General features: G+C 37.8%; 1 protein-coding gene across 1 annotated transcript; it reads right to left on the bottom strand.

Annotated features, from left to right (window-relative positions):
- Positions 1–746: 746 nt before the first annotated feature.
- LOC113449539 (C-type lectin Cal-like) lies at positions 747–13,218 on the bottom strand. The gene is made up of 6 exons (XM_026720634.2): positions 13,108–13,218; positions 11,626–11,704; positions 2,920–3,011; positions 2,373–2,513; positions 2,070–2,184; positions 747–893 (listed from the first exon to the last, which is right to left on the bottom strand). Exons 1-6 carry the CDS (start codon positions 13,216–13,218, stop codon positions 826–828), a joined length of 606 nt encoding a protein of 201 aa, XP_026576419.2. The 3' UTR covers positions 747–825.
- Positions 13,219–14,962: the final 1,744 nt, after the last annotated feature.

Below are 14,962 nucleotides of genomic sequence, written 5' to 3'. Positions count from 1 at the left end.
GGGAACACTTTTTTTGAACTATTACCATCTGGCAGATGGTACAGAATAATAAAAACAAGGACAAATAGGCTGAAAAACAGCTTCTATCCCAGGGCAGTAGCTCTTTTGAATTCTGCTGTATAGTGCATTATTGGTGTGATGTCGGGGGGTTTCAGTTCAATGTGTGGAGGGTGAAGGATGTGTGTTTGTGTTTATTTTCATGGTCATGATGCGCACTGAAGATGGTGTTTGATTTCGTTGTATGAAGTGTAATGACAATAAAGTAAACTAAACTAAAGGAAATTATAGGAAAAGTTGGAAGTTAATCTACTCAGTTAACACATATTAATCGTGCAATACAAGAATTTTTTTTGTCAAAGCTTTTGGATTACCCATGGACTTCAAAATGCAAAACAAAGCAAAATTCCAGATAGAAAGAAAGTCCATGGTTTTAATAGAATAGATATGTAGAAGATGAAATTTGAGCAGGAAGGCATTGGATAAATGACCAACACATATTAACTTTACATCTTCATAACAGAGAAAGATGAATGAAACATGTCTTGTCCGCCTTTGCATGTTGTTATTGTGGAAGAGGAGAAATAAATAAACCAAAAAGGACAACTTCAGAAAAGATATGCTTCAGAATATTTTTATTAATATTGTATTGTGTCATGAGAAAGGTTCAGGAGAACCAAAGCGACGGTTCTTGTGAGTTCAGTTTTGAAGAAGATGAAAGAAAACTTCTTCTCTATGCAATATGAGCAGGTAATGAGATAAGTGGGAAAATACTTTACTACATCACACCAGCATCCTGGGAAGAGCAGGGAGAAGCTTCAGTCATATTTACAACTCATGTTTGCAGATGTAGGCATTACGTATGTTGCATTGAATGTCGTTCCATAGTTTAAAGCCTGAAACAGAAATGAGAAAAGGGTTATTATTATTTGATGCAGAAAAGGGCTTTTTTTCTTTCTCCAAAGTGCAGGATTCAGAAGAATGAGAATTCATTCCAATATACATTTACTGTATATTTACTCTGTATTTACTATATATTTACTCAACTTTCAACAATTCATTTGTGACTATTTGAAGTTAGAACAGCACTGAAAAAAAGTGGCGTATGACCATTTTTTCACACTTACAACCATTGCAGCATCTGCATGGTCAGGTGACCAAAACCTGGATGCTTGGCAACTGGTTCATATTTATGACGGTTTCAGTGTCCAAGGGTTATGTGATTACCTATTATGGCCATCTGACAAGCAAAATCAAGCCAAATTCACTTAACAATGATGTTACTAACTTAACAACTGCAGTAATTCACTTAACACCTGTGGCAAGAAAGGTCATAAAATTCACTTAACAACTGTCTCGCTTAGCAAAATAAACTATGGGCTTGATTATGGTCGTAAGTCAAGGACTACCTGTATTGTACATGTCTGTGTTTGAGACAAATTAAGAAAGATGTAGTTTGGTGAAGAGATCCCAACAGATGAAAATGTGATGAAAAAAAATATTAGAATGTGCAGAAATGGATAGGCTAACACTTATAATCAAGGAAAAGAAGGAAACTGAATGCTTTCTGACTTGAGACTTATTTTAATCAATGGCTAGCTGGAAAAAACAGGAGCTAGATACAGGGAAATAGATAGGATCAGTGATATAAGAAAGACATGTTGAATTGGTTAAGTAAATAATATTTTTAATATTACTGATACTACTATAATTAACATCAATGTAATGAACATTGTTGTAAACATTTTGATTATTATATCCTAAAAATATTTCTACCCAGACAACACAATGCTCAATTGAAATTGGAATTTTTACACACTGTAAAAACTTGAAACAAAAAAAGAAGAGAAAGATGTAGTTTGGTTTCAATTCCATCTTTTGAACGTATAAGAACATTTGACTCTTATATGGCATTCTGTGAAAATGTTTACCCACTTCATCCTAAAATTAGACCAGATAATTTCTCCACTGTTGACTGGATAGACAGACTGACAGACCTATGATTCCCTATAGACTGAGAGAAGTTGCAAGATCTTGAAGAAGTTCAGAGAAGTTCTGGGAGGTTTACTTACCTGTGGATCGTCGCAGCTCCACGCAATGCTCATTTTTGTCATAGTTATCTGGCTGGTAGTTCATCCAGGATTTGTAGTTGTAAGTGGATTCATCAGCCCATCTCCACTTCCCAGTCTGGAAAGAAAATATGCTTGAGAGAATGAGAGCTTTGTCTAAAAAATTGACTGGTAATTTTTATCTATAATTAGAAGAACTGGTTTTTTTAGTGGTGGAGTATGAGCAGGCATCTACAGGATTTAGGCAAGTCAATAAACAGCCCTGGTAGTGATAAATAAAGGCAGAGTTAAATTAGATGATCTCACCTGACGGACATCATGGAGTCCAATCCAGACATTACTGAGTTCCTGTTGGTAAGTGGATATGTGCTCAGCTACCAGGAGAGTCTCTGCTTTGGTAAGGATGGAGGCAAGGTGAGCCCCACGGCCATAGCTCTGGCACTCAATCTGAAGAAAGCCAAAAAGAATATGACTTCTGTGATCATTTTCCACAATACAGGATCTGTGAAACTTCCCATGTGTTAAGCTTTGTAGAATTCCAAATGTGGTCAATCATTTGTATAATAAGAATTGAAGGGATGTTTTCAGGTCTTTTGGGGAGATGTTAATTTTACACATCAACTTGGTCAAATCTTGAAGTTACACTAATGCATCTTTCTTTCCAGATCCAACTTTAAGAGTACTTTTACTGAGAGTGTTGATAAAGAATATATGTGGTTCAAATATAAGATGGTGCAATATATATTATAGCTCAAAATCTGCAACAGAGATAATCCCAATCTATCCATCACCCTACAAACTTTTTTCTATATTTTCTATATAATAGATGTTGAGTGGAAGAAATGCTTCTTACCTCAGCCTCATGCCATGTTAACCTCTGATCAAAATAGGCATAGCAGTTGCCTTGGTTTTGCAGCCATTCTCTGGCACAAGTGTCAGCCTCCACTATGTTAAAAAGCGTGATGAAAAAGAATATTAAAAGACATAAGAACATGATGATTACACAGAATTCTGGGAACAAAAGAAGCATCTTGCTAGATTGGGATGACTATTTCAACAATATCCTCAACTGGTAGTCAACTAGGAGAATTCAAGAGGATTCCTTGTGCAAAAGAAAGGGTTAGAGACAAAGGTGGGCTTCAAACATTTTAGCAATGGGTTCTCTGCCTGGTTGCTGGGTGGGCATGGCTATGGTGGGCGTGGTCTAATCAGCCTCCTGCACCATAGTGTGGAGGGTATTTTTTTCCCTCCCCGGGCTCTGGAGGCTTTCCTTGAGCCTCCATGAGGGCAAAAACGCCCTCTCTGGGCTCTGGGAGCTCTCTGGAAGCCAGAAACAGGCCCATTTCCAGCCTTACGAACTTCCAGGAGGCCCATTTTCACCCTCCCTGAGCCTCCGCTCATGCCCTGCACTTACCTGCATCTAAAACGGGCCATGTGGAGACTCCTGGGAGGGGTGGGGTGGGGTGGACGGGGTCAGTCAGGAGTGGGATTTGGGGGTTCTTTGAACTGCACAGAATTTTAGCTAGGGGCTCTCCTGAACCCTCATGAACCACCAGCAGCCCACCCCAGGTTAGAGACCTTTCATTATGTTTTTTTCAGAGCTACTAGGTTTTATATGCGTTGGTCTCCATTGCATTTAAAGAGGACCGTGAAAAAGAAGACAGAACATCTTGCTAGGTTTAATGGCTCCTGTAATTCAAGATTTTGTGACACATGGTGGCAAACTAAGGACATTCAAGAAAATTCCATGTGTGGAGATGAGGCTAGAGGGCTTTTCCATTGCTTTTTCTAAATACCTAATGTTTTATATGGTAGCTGTGATTCAGAAGTAGTAAACAATGATCAGATCTAACAGCCATGGATAGTCCTGTTCATCTTGAATTTGGTATTGTCCTCTTTTTAAACTATCAACACTGGTGGCTATAACAATCCTTGATGGCAGTGAATTATGATTTTTAACTATCACTCTACATTAACCTGGGAAATGGGACTTCGCATTCCATTGAATTCTTCCTTGATTGCTTATTTTACCTTATTATGTTATCTGATCAGATCGCATACATAAACACATCCAAACTGATATAAATTAATATTAAATAACTCCCAAATATGAAATGAGGAAACAAATTTATCCTGATTTTTCTATTAAAGACAAATTGGGATGCTGCTTTTTAGCTACTGGGTGATAAATACATTTTAAAATGTTTGATTCTATGGACATTACAAATTCATTACTTTGATATTGTCTCTGGATCTGAACTGGCAAGTAAAAATGGACTTGTGGTAAATCTTGGTAATATTGGAAGGAACTATAGCTTTTTCAAATAAACCGTTTAGGTGGACACATAAGTGACCCTAGCCACAAGAGAAAACTCTCATACATTATGGAATTTCTTTTATTGTCTATAACAGGGATGTCAAACACAAAGCCGGCTGGCTAGATGCGGCTGTGATGTGGTTGGATCTGGCCCATGGGGCCATTCTGGAAAATGTAAAGGGCCTGCCCATGTCTCTTCAGGCCGGCCTACCCAATGCGAAGTGGAAACATCAGGCCAGCATGGTTTCAGCCTGGTCTACCCAGTGCGAAGAGGAAATATACCAGCAGTTTGGGGATTGGCGTCAAGGTGGACACGCCTGTTAGGAATAACATAGGTTACCTAACGTAGTTTGGGTAAAATAATATATATAAACTATGATTGTAAGTTTAAGTGTGTGTCACTTTAAAACTGCAAAGCATGTAATTTTGGGTGCGGTGTGAAACCACCATAAGAGGGAGCAAGAGAACCTGACGATTCCCTGACAATTACTGGATTGCATGGATTGATGGTTTGTTAACTGCGTGTTTTCCCCTACTGCTGAGTTGCTGAAGGAAGAGAGGAGTTTTTGACTTCTTCATATCTCTACTGCAAGGAGATATATTACTGGACTGATATTTGTAAGTTTACTGACCTCTCTTTTTCGACACTGGAATTTGCAACTGAATAATCCCGGATGGACTGAACTAGTGAATGATATATGGACTGTTTGACTATGCTATAACTCTTACTGGAATAAACTATTTAATTAGCACTGTGTATCTGTTTTACTGAGTGTAAGCTACAAAAACGTTTATCTCACATATTTTGCCTGCCTACCTGACTGCTGTGCAGATTCTGCTAGGGTGTATCCCTAACACTGGTTATGGGCCCAGCTGCACAGTCAGACTAACCAGGATATAACAGGCTTATATAAAGTGAGAGTTAGTGTAGTTACACAATACTGTAAACAGACAGCTGTGTTTTATTAATTATAGTTTAATATCCAGAGAAAGATGGCACAAGTCAATTTACCAAGTTTGTCTCTAATATCCAAACTGGATGGAACAAACTATGTTTCATGGTCTATGAAATGCAGCCTACTTCTACGCAGAGAAGGTTTGTGGAGTATAATTCAAAACCCACCAGAGGTAGATGCTTGGGATCCGGAGGATGAAGATGATGCCCAGAAAATACAAGAATATAAACTAAAGAATGAGCAAGCTCTCTGTATAATAGGACTGACACTCTGTGACCAGCAGCTTGTCCATATTCGTGGAGAAGAAACAGCTGCTAAGTGCTGGGAGAATTTAAAGAAGATTTATGTTCGAGACAGTGTAGGAGCACATATAAATCTTACACGGAAGCTGTTCAGAACACATCTTCAAAAGAATGGAGACATGTTGACTCATATAAACACTATGAAGAGGATTTTTCAGGAGCTGCATGAAAAAGAGCTTATCTTCACTGAACTACATCAGGTTTATATAATTTTGTTTTCATTAGATGAGAGCTATGACGACTATGTAACTTTGCTGGAAGTTCTGCCAAAAGATAACCTCACATTAACTGACATTACTGGCAGATTAATTGAAGAAGCCAGGAGAAGGCTTGAAAGGGATCAACTCAGAAGGGAACAACCACAAGAAGAGGAATTATCTTCGTCAGCCTACACAATTAGAAAATGTTTTAATTGTGGAAGAAAGGGACATTTGGCTAGATTCTGCAAGAAAGAAAAACGCCAAAATGTCAGCCAGAATGCAAAAGGGCATCAAAAGGATGAAAAATGCTTAGAGTTAGCCATGTATAGCAACAAAACTGTGAACAATAATAATTTTTGGGTGGTAGATAGTGGAGCATCGCACTGCATAACGAAAGATAAGAAAAGATTTATTAAGATGTCCACGAGTTCACAGCAGATATCGTTTGCTAATGGCTGGAAACTTAAAGCAAAAGCTGAAGGTACTGCATATTGTTCTTGCATACAAGAAAATGTAAAAATGTTATATGTACCACAACTTAAGTTTAATTTGCTTTCAGTTAGAGTTTTGATTAAACTAGGTTATGTAGTTACCTTTAGGGGAGAAAACTGCATAATAGAAAAGGAAGGTAAAAAAGTGACTGCAACTTTAAAAGGTGAATTGTATGTGTTAAATGATAATCAATTAGAGTGGCTAACACAGTGTATAATAACGTTAAACCTCATGATGAATGCATACATTTGTTACACAGACGTTTAGGGCATATAAATTTTAAAATGCTCAAGCAAACGGTTGAACTGTCTAAAGGTATAAAACTGAAGCCTTGCAGTAAGTATTTGCACTGCAATGCTTGCAGTCAAGAAAAAGGCAAGGTAATACCAGCAAATAGAATTAATGGATTTAAAACTAAAGAGCCTCTAGAGGTCGTATTTGCTGATATTATAGGTCCTAAAAAACCAAGTGTGGGAGGTGCTCGTTATATATTAAGTATAATGGATCATTATTCTAGATATGGTTTCTGTTATTTAATGAAGAGTAAAACGGAAACATCAAAATTTCTTTAATTGGTTGAAGTTTGCAGAAAGAAAAACTAAAAGGAAACTAGTAACTCTTGTAACTGATAATGGTACGGAATTTATAAATAATAAATTCCAAAATAGACTGAAGATGGCAGGTGTAGAACATAAAAGGTCTGCACCATATAGGCCACAACATAATTCCTTTATAGAAAGACGAGGCCAAACAATACAGGCAATGGCTCGTACTATGTTGTCGGATTCAGGATTACCTGAAAATTTGTGGGGAGAAGCAATAATGTGTGGTAATCATATATTGAATAATGTTGTTAACTCAACAACAGGTGAATTACCATTCACACGGTGGCATGGTAGAAAACCTGACCTAAGCTATATGCACACATTTGGAGCACCAGCATGGGTGCATATTCCTACACAACTGAGACATAAGGGACAGCATAGGGCTAAAAGATTATTTTTTGTAGGTTACGAATCTAACCATAAATCTTACAGGTTCTGGGAAGAGGGTACAACTAGAATTTACTGTAGTGCTAGTGCACAATTCCTGGAACATGTAGGATGGGAAAAACTAGAGCAAGATTCGAATAAAGATGTAATTATAGAAACCTACAAAAGACCAAACCACCATACCAGTAATAAGAAAAGTCCAATTAAAGAGGAAGTAAAGGAAGAGCAAATAGGACCAAAACAGGAAAAAATAAGTGAACAAGAAGAAATAGATAACCAGGAACAGGTGATAGATAAAAGTCCACCTGTAAGCCCTGTACTACCTAGAAGGTCAACACGTGAAAGTAGACCACCTGATAGGTACCAAGCAAGTGTAGTTTGCCAAGTTAGTAAAATTCCAACTACTGTGGAAGAACTAAAAATGTATCCTGCAAAGGATCAAGAGAACTGGCATACAGCAATGCAAAAGGAACTGAATTCATTAAAACAGATAGGAGTCTATGAGAATGCTAAATTACCTCCAGGTGAAAAGTCCATTGGATGCAAATGGATATTTAAATTAAAAACAGGTAAAAATGGGACTGTTACCCATAAGGCTAGGTTGGTAGCTCAAGGATTTAATCAAACTGCATGTGATTATGATGAAGTGTTTGCACCGAGTCTAAAAGCGACAACCTTGAGAGCAGCTTTAGTGTGGGCAGCTAAGAAAAACTATATCATAAATCATTTAGATGTAGAAACTGTCTATCTGCATGCACCATTGCAGCACACTATATACCTAAAGAAACCTGTAGGGATTAAGGGTGATAAAACTAATAATGACTGTTGGAAACTTAAAAAGAGTCTCTATGGATTAAAACAATCTGGTTACGAATGGAACCAATATATTGTTAAGGAGTTAAACAATATAGGGTTTAAAGCAGGTTTAGCTGATCCATGTTTATTTAAAAGAGAGACAAATGGAATAGTGTCATTATTATTGTTGTTTACAGATGATATTGCTTTAATTACAAAAACTAATAATGAAGCTACTGAAATAATATCATTATTAGGTAAGAGGATAAAATTAAAGCAATTAGGAGAGATAAAACAGTATCTCGGATTGACAATAAATAAAACCAACGGTGGCTATAAGATATCTCAAGAGGATAAGATTTATCAATTACTAAAAACATATAAGATGGAACTTTGTAAACCAGCAAAAACTCCAATGAGTCAGGAATTTTGCCGCACTGATGCTCAGAGTTCAAAATTCGATAAGACTATCTATCAGTCGCTAATTGGTAGTCTATTGTACATTAGTAATTGGTCAAGGCCAGATATTGCCTATAGCGTTAATCAATTGGCTCGATTCAACGCTGAATCCGCTGAACGACACTGGCAAGCGGCAAAGGGCAAAAAGGACAATGCACTATGCATTGTATTTGGAGCCAAAAGACGTTTTGATTTTAAGTGCATATGCTGATGCAAGTTTTGCAACAGATATAAACACTAGGAAATCAACTTCAGGAATGGCTATACTATTAGGAAAAGCATTGATTGGTTGGAGGTCAATTAGACAGCAACACATAAGTATGTCCACAATGGAAGCAGAATTTTCATGTCTATCCTTATTATGTACTGATTTAATTCTGTATAAACAGTTGTTGTTGGATATGGGACTAACTGTTAATGATTCCATTGTAGTGTATGAGGACAATCAAGCAGCCATACGGATGGCTACAAATATTGCTGTGAAAACAAGATCTAAGCATACAGATCTTAGATATCTGAATGTAAGGCAATCTGTAAAAAATGGTTTAATAAGATTGGAATATTGTATGACTGAGCAAAATATTGCTGATCAATTTACAAAAGCCCAAGCTGCAGTGAAACACAAAGAGAGTTGTGATGACTATGGGTTAAGGTTGTATATATATATATATATATATATATATATATATATATATATATATATATATGGATCTTTGGTTGTTCGGGTTTTCTCCCGCGTAAGATTCAAGTATCTAGGCAACGCTTTCGATGAAGTCTCATTCATCATCTTCAGGCTTCTGTCTCCGGCTCTGTGCTTTTCAGAGTAATGTGAGATTGCAGCTGCTTCCTCCTTTTAACTGCCAGTGGGGTGGGACTTGATTGGGTGGGGGCTTGGCTGTGTTCTGATTGGGTGGGGTGTGTTCTCATTGGTAGGGGTTTGGTTGTGTTCTGATTGGTTGGGGGTTAGCCGTGTTCTGATTGGTTGGAGGTGTGTTCTGTTCAGGTGGGGCTTGGCTGTGCTCCGGTTAGTCTTAGTTGCTGGGGATTTGAGCTGGTGAGTTGTGATCTTGCTGTTTGGCTTCTAGTTCGTGGTCCTGTTGCATCTTCATAGTGGGTGTCGGTTTGCTTCATGTATGGCTCGGAGGGGTTTGAAGTGGGTAGTGATGCAGCTGTAGTGCAGCTTCTGGTCCATGGTCGTGTCTCATCTTCTGAGTGGGTGAGAGTCTGTTTTCTACATGGAAGTGTGGTGGTGGCATCTTGTGTGGCTCTCATGGGTGTGGGTCTGGTGTCCTTCTTCATGTTAGGTACTCGTAGGTACTAAGACTAACCGGAGCACAGCCAAGCCCCCACCTGAACAGAACACACCTCCAACCAATCAGAACACGGCTAACCCCCAACCAATCAGAACACAACCAAACCCCCTACCAATGAGAACACACCCCCACCCAATCAGAACACAGCCAAGCCCCCACCCAATCAAGTCCCACCCCACTGGCAGTTAAAGGAGGAAGCAGCTGCAATCTCACATTACTCTGAAAAGCACAGAGCCGGAGACAGAAGCCTGAAGATGATGAATGAGACTTCATCGAAACGTTGCCTAGATACTTCGAATCTACGCGGGAGAAACCCTAACAACCAAAGATCCACATATAAATACCCGCGAGAACCTCAGAAAACAAATATATATATATATATATATTATTATATTACCCAAAAGGGGAAGAATGTTAGGAATAACATAGGTTACCTAACGTAGTTTGGGTAAAATAATATATATAAACTATGATTGTAAGTTTAAGTGTGTGTCACTTTAAAACTGCAAAGCATGTAATTTTGGGTGTGGTGTGAAACCACCATAAGAGGGAGCAAGAGAACCTGACGATTCCCTGACAATTACTGGATTGCATGGATTGATGGTTTGTTAACTGCATGTTTTCCCCTACTGCTGAGTTGCTGAAGGAAGAGAGGAGTTTTTGACTTCTTCATATCTCTACTGCAAGGAGATATATTACTGGACTGATATTTGTAAGTTTACTGACCTCTCTTTTTTGACACTGGAATTTGCAACTGAATAATCCCGGATGGACTGAACTAGTGAATGATATATGGACTGTTTGACTATGCTATAACTCTTACTGGAATAAACTATTTAATTAGCACTGTGTATCTGTTTTACTGAGTGTAAGCTACAAAAACGTTTATCTCACATATTTTGCCTGCCTACCTGACTGCTGTGCAGATTCTGCTAGGGTGTATCCCTAACAATGCCCACCCAATTGGCCATGCCCAATGAGTGGCATCAAGCTGGCCACACCCAGTCAGCCATGACCCTCCCAGTTCCCCTGAAATCAACAACAGCCCTGATGCAGCCCTCAATAGAATTGAGTTTGATAACCCTGTTCTATAAGAATGAGGATAAGCTATTGTAATACACCAATGTAAATGCCCTTTTATTTTTGAAGATTGATATAATAAGTAAATTCTTCTAGCTTCAGAGGACAATTAATTTCAATTGACTTTTGATGAATCTAGAATGACACATCCAACGCTAGTCCACATCTTTTGTCTTTTCCTTAATATTGACACTGGCTCTCTCTAACTTAGAACCAAGAGTACCCCAGAAAGAAATACTATTCCTGGACCCCCCAAGACAATTATAGAAGATGAAAAGAACCTCTCCATATAATGGATATCAAACCCAGGGAGGAGTTAATTCAACTTTGGCTAATGTGTTCCAGATATAACATTATTGAACATCATAATTTAGTGTTAGTCAATAAAGATTAGATGCCAAAGTTCCCCTGTTTAATTCCTGAAAGTGTAGTGTTAAGTGTAATGTAATCTTTGCCTAGGAACGTTTTGCTCAAAACGACCTACATCTATATTTTTATGAAGCATAGTCATTGTTAGCTTAGCATCACTTTAACATCTATTGGACAGATAATTTAAAATGTCAGAACAATTCTTGTTTACAATACTATAAAAAAGCCTGAAGGGCATTAAAAGACAACCATCCAATGGTACTGAAAAATATCAAAGGAATTACCTTGAAGGAAAGGGCCAGCAAAGAAGACGCCAAGAAGGCTGAGGCTGAAGTAAGTGAGGAGTGCCATCTTTTGGTTTACCTTCAAAGATAGAAAGGAACACTAAATAACTGAAGTGCATTCTTTAGTTGCCATTCTTTGGGATTGAAGAAAAGAAGAATATGTGTTTTTCTTCTTTTAAATTGCAGTTCCTATCCTGCTTTCAGCTTATTTGGATTCTGAAGAAACTATACATTTGATATGGTACAGAACAACATCTACTATATTTATGTTTTAGCAAGTTCAAGGAAATCATGCTGATTTCAGTAAGTTGACTCCAGTAGTGGGATTCAAATATTTTACTACTGGTTCTGTGGGCATGGCTTGATGGGCATGGTGTGACTTGCTGGGCATGGCTTGGTGGGTATGGCAGGGGAAGGATACTGTAAAATCTCTATTCCCTCCCCACTCCTGGGGAAAGGTTACCACCCCACTAACCTGCTTTCCAGCTCCATTCTCCTGTGCAGGACAACCAAAGAAGACCCAGCTGATCAGCTGGGATTTGGGAGGCAGAGAATAGATGGGGGCAGGGCCAGTCAGAGGTGGTATTTTCCAGTTCTCCTAACTATTCAAAATTTCCACTACCGGTGCTCCAGAACTGGTCAGTACCTGCTGAATACCACCTCTTGTTGACTCTACATAGGGTAAACCTGAATCCATTGTCTATGAAGATTCTCAGTCATCCAAGTCATGGTTGTCCCAAAGGTGTTTTTTCAAAAGCCAACTGGACTTTGTTTTTCCTTGAAGACTTTTCACTTCTCATCCAAGAAACTAACTTGAAGAAACAGATTGGATGAGAAGCAAAATGTCTTCAAGGAAAAGCACAGTCCAGTTGCTCTTTGAAAAAACACATTTGGGACAACCTGGACTCAATGATCCTAGCAGAACACCATGTACTTCAGATCTTGCCCCAGATCTCTCCTGAGTAATTTATTTTATAAATTTTAGAGCAAAGTTATGAATATGGTCAGACATTACAAACAAAATTATGGTTATGTCTCATATTATACATCAGGGCAGCAATGTCAGGAATATCAGTTTCTTTCTTAACCTGAGAAGAAGCTACAACTAATGTCAACTGCCAGAAATATAGACATGTATTACAGAATATTTTTTGTGTATAGTCTTTTTCCATGTATTGAAATGCACTGTAAATAAATATCATGAATTAAGAGCCTAGTGTTCTTATGGAAATGAAGTTTTGCATTTGATTTCTTATAAAGTTGCAGTTGCTTTTCTCTTTGAGACACTGAGAAGCAGATATTGTAACTAAACCAGGTTAATAAAACTTCTGCTATGGTGAGAATATAACTTTTGTTCATAGTTCATTGTTCATATGGAAGGCCTAAAAGCATAGCTGTGATAAGACCTTATCACTGCTATGCTTTTATGCATTCCGTATCTGGTTCTGCTACACTATAGTGTGCATCTCTTCAGCCACTCACCTTGCGATATTCTTCTCCTGGACGGGCAGAAGTAGTGGGCAGCTGAGCTGGATCTCTCTCAGATGTTCTCTTGCTTTCTGAGCAACAGTTATATACAACCCAGGGAGACATGGTGCAACACTAATGACCTGAGTCCTTCAAGGAAATCCTGATCCGTCCTTTTCAATTTTGCATAAATAAAGGCCAAAGTGGCAGGAAGTAGTTCATGATCATGTAGCACGGAAAAAGGGCATTATCTTTTACTTTAGACATGTAAGTATTGCTAAAATAATCCCTTTGACATAATCCTTGAGAAGAGTTGTCAAATGAAGAATATCAAGCATTTTTTCATTTTCTCATTTCATTGATACTTAATTCCAGATATTAGCTTGGTGGGAGCACAAGATTTCTCTAATCCACTGCAAGACCCTATTTTTGTGCAACGCCCTGGTTTAATATTTTCCACACAAGACTCCTTCTTCTTCCTTCTCCTTCTTCTCCATCTGTTTTGCATTTCTGCTCACAGCTACCCCCAGAATGTCTAATGACAATGAAGATGATGATGTTATCCATTCCATCTGACTCTTGGCAATTCTATGGGCCAGGTCTCTCCACATCTTTTGATCTTACTCTATTTCTTTGAGTTTTTCTATTGTCTGGCTGGTGTCAGCTTTGATAGTGTTGAGTAACGGCTTGGTTTTCTTTACTGCTAACTGTTCTAAACATAATGGCTTTATCCAGTGAATTCTGCCATGTGGCCAAAGTAAATGAGACACAATTGCATGATTTTGCCTTCTAGTGAGGCTAAAAACATAACAATACTAATGAAACATAGGACACAGAAAATCAAAATCAGATGAAAACAATTAAAATTAATTCAAATAATTGAAAAGGCCTAGCTAATAAACTCATCATTTCTCATTTAAAAACAGAATGAGTTTATGCTGTGCATTGGGTGCAACTGTTGAAGAAGCAGATTTTATAATTTAGGAAGACACATTCCTGGGCCTGAGAAATAAACTGTGGACATATTAAAAATAGGCTTACCATCCCACAATAATTTCCAGACAGGTTCATTATTTCAGACAAATTTCAGTCTTTTTAGGACTTCACAACTCAAAAATATCTTAAAGGTCAATCAGGAGAACAACCATCAACAAATTCCATGTTTTGATATGAGTGAAATAAATTCTATTGTGTATTAATTGGCAACCTGCTAACCACATTTTACAACAACAAAGTTTTCAAATATTCTTTAAGGATTACACCATGTAGAGTCAATTGCATTACCCAAGACACTGGTGTCTCATTTTAGAGTTACTGCAGCCAGTGAATTAATTATAATAATACTTTGTTCCTCAAATGGAAGAAAGTGTTCGCTACTGGATTTGTTTATATATTCTTCTCTTGTAACCTCTTTTCTCCTCACATTTTAAGGATGGGTAAAAATATTTCTCTGTGCCAAGAGACAACTGGACTTAGAAGAGCTCCTTAGGAGTTATTTGACAAAGGAATTCAAACATAGCCAGGTTCTTCAGGCAATGTCAAACGCTATTGATATTTAGGAAACAATACAGGCTTTATAAAGTTACTAAAGATAGCACAAGCCAATAAAGATCTCCATCAATTATCTGCATATAGTCTTAGATGTAAAGAGCTTTTCTTTGGAAATTAGCTCAGATTTTCACTCTTGATAATTGTTTGCGAATTGATTGCCTCTGGACATTTGCTTATATATGCATGAAAGTCGGACACACTTTATATATTTGAGATAAGCTTGAAGAATTTACTTCAATGTGAAACTAGATAAAAGCAGTGATTCATGAGCCTGTACACTCTGTATTTAGGTTTTCAAAGATTACACATCTGATTAGGG

The sequence above is a fragment of the Pseudonaja textilis genome, chromosome Z (genome assembly GCF_049901715.1).
Source record: "Pseudonaja textilis isolate UNSWEBS1 chromosome Z, rPseTex1.2, whole genome shotgun sequence".
Lineage (NCBI taxonomy): Eukaryota > Metazoa > Chordata > Lepidosauria > Squamata > Elapidae > Pseudonaja > Pseudonaja textilis.
This window is presented reverse-complemented; position numbering and strand designations above follow the sequence as displayed.

Excerpts from the sequence above, each read along its gene's own strand:
- LOC113449539 (XM_026720634.2), bottom strand. The coding sequence starts at position 13,218 with ATGTCTCCCTGGGTTGTATATAACTGTTGCTCAGAAAGCAAGAGAACA. Across the intron at positions 2,514-2,919 it reads TAACATGGCATGAGGCTGAG|ATTGAGTGCCAGAGCTATGG; the intron begins GTAAGAAGCATT and ends GGCTTTCTTCAG. Across the intron at positions 2,185-2,372 it reads GACTCCATGATGTCCGTCAG|ACTGGGAAGTGGAGATGGGC; the intron begins GTGAGATCATCT and ends TTTTCTTTCCAG.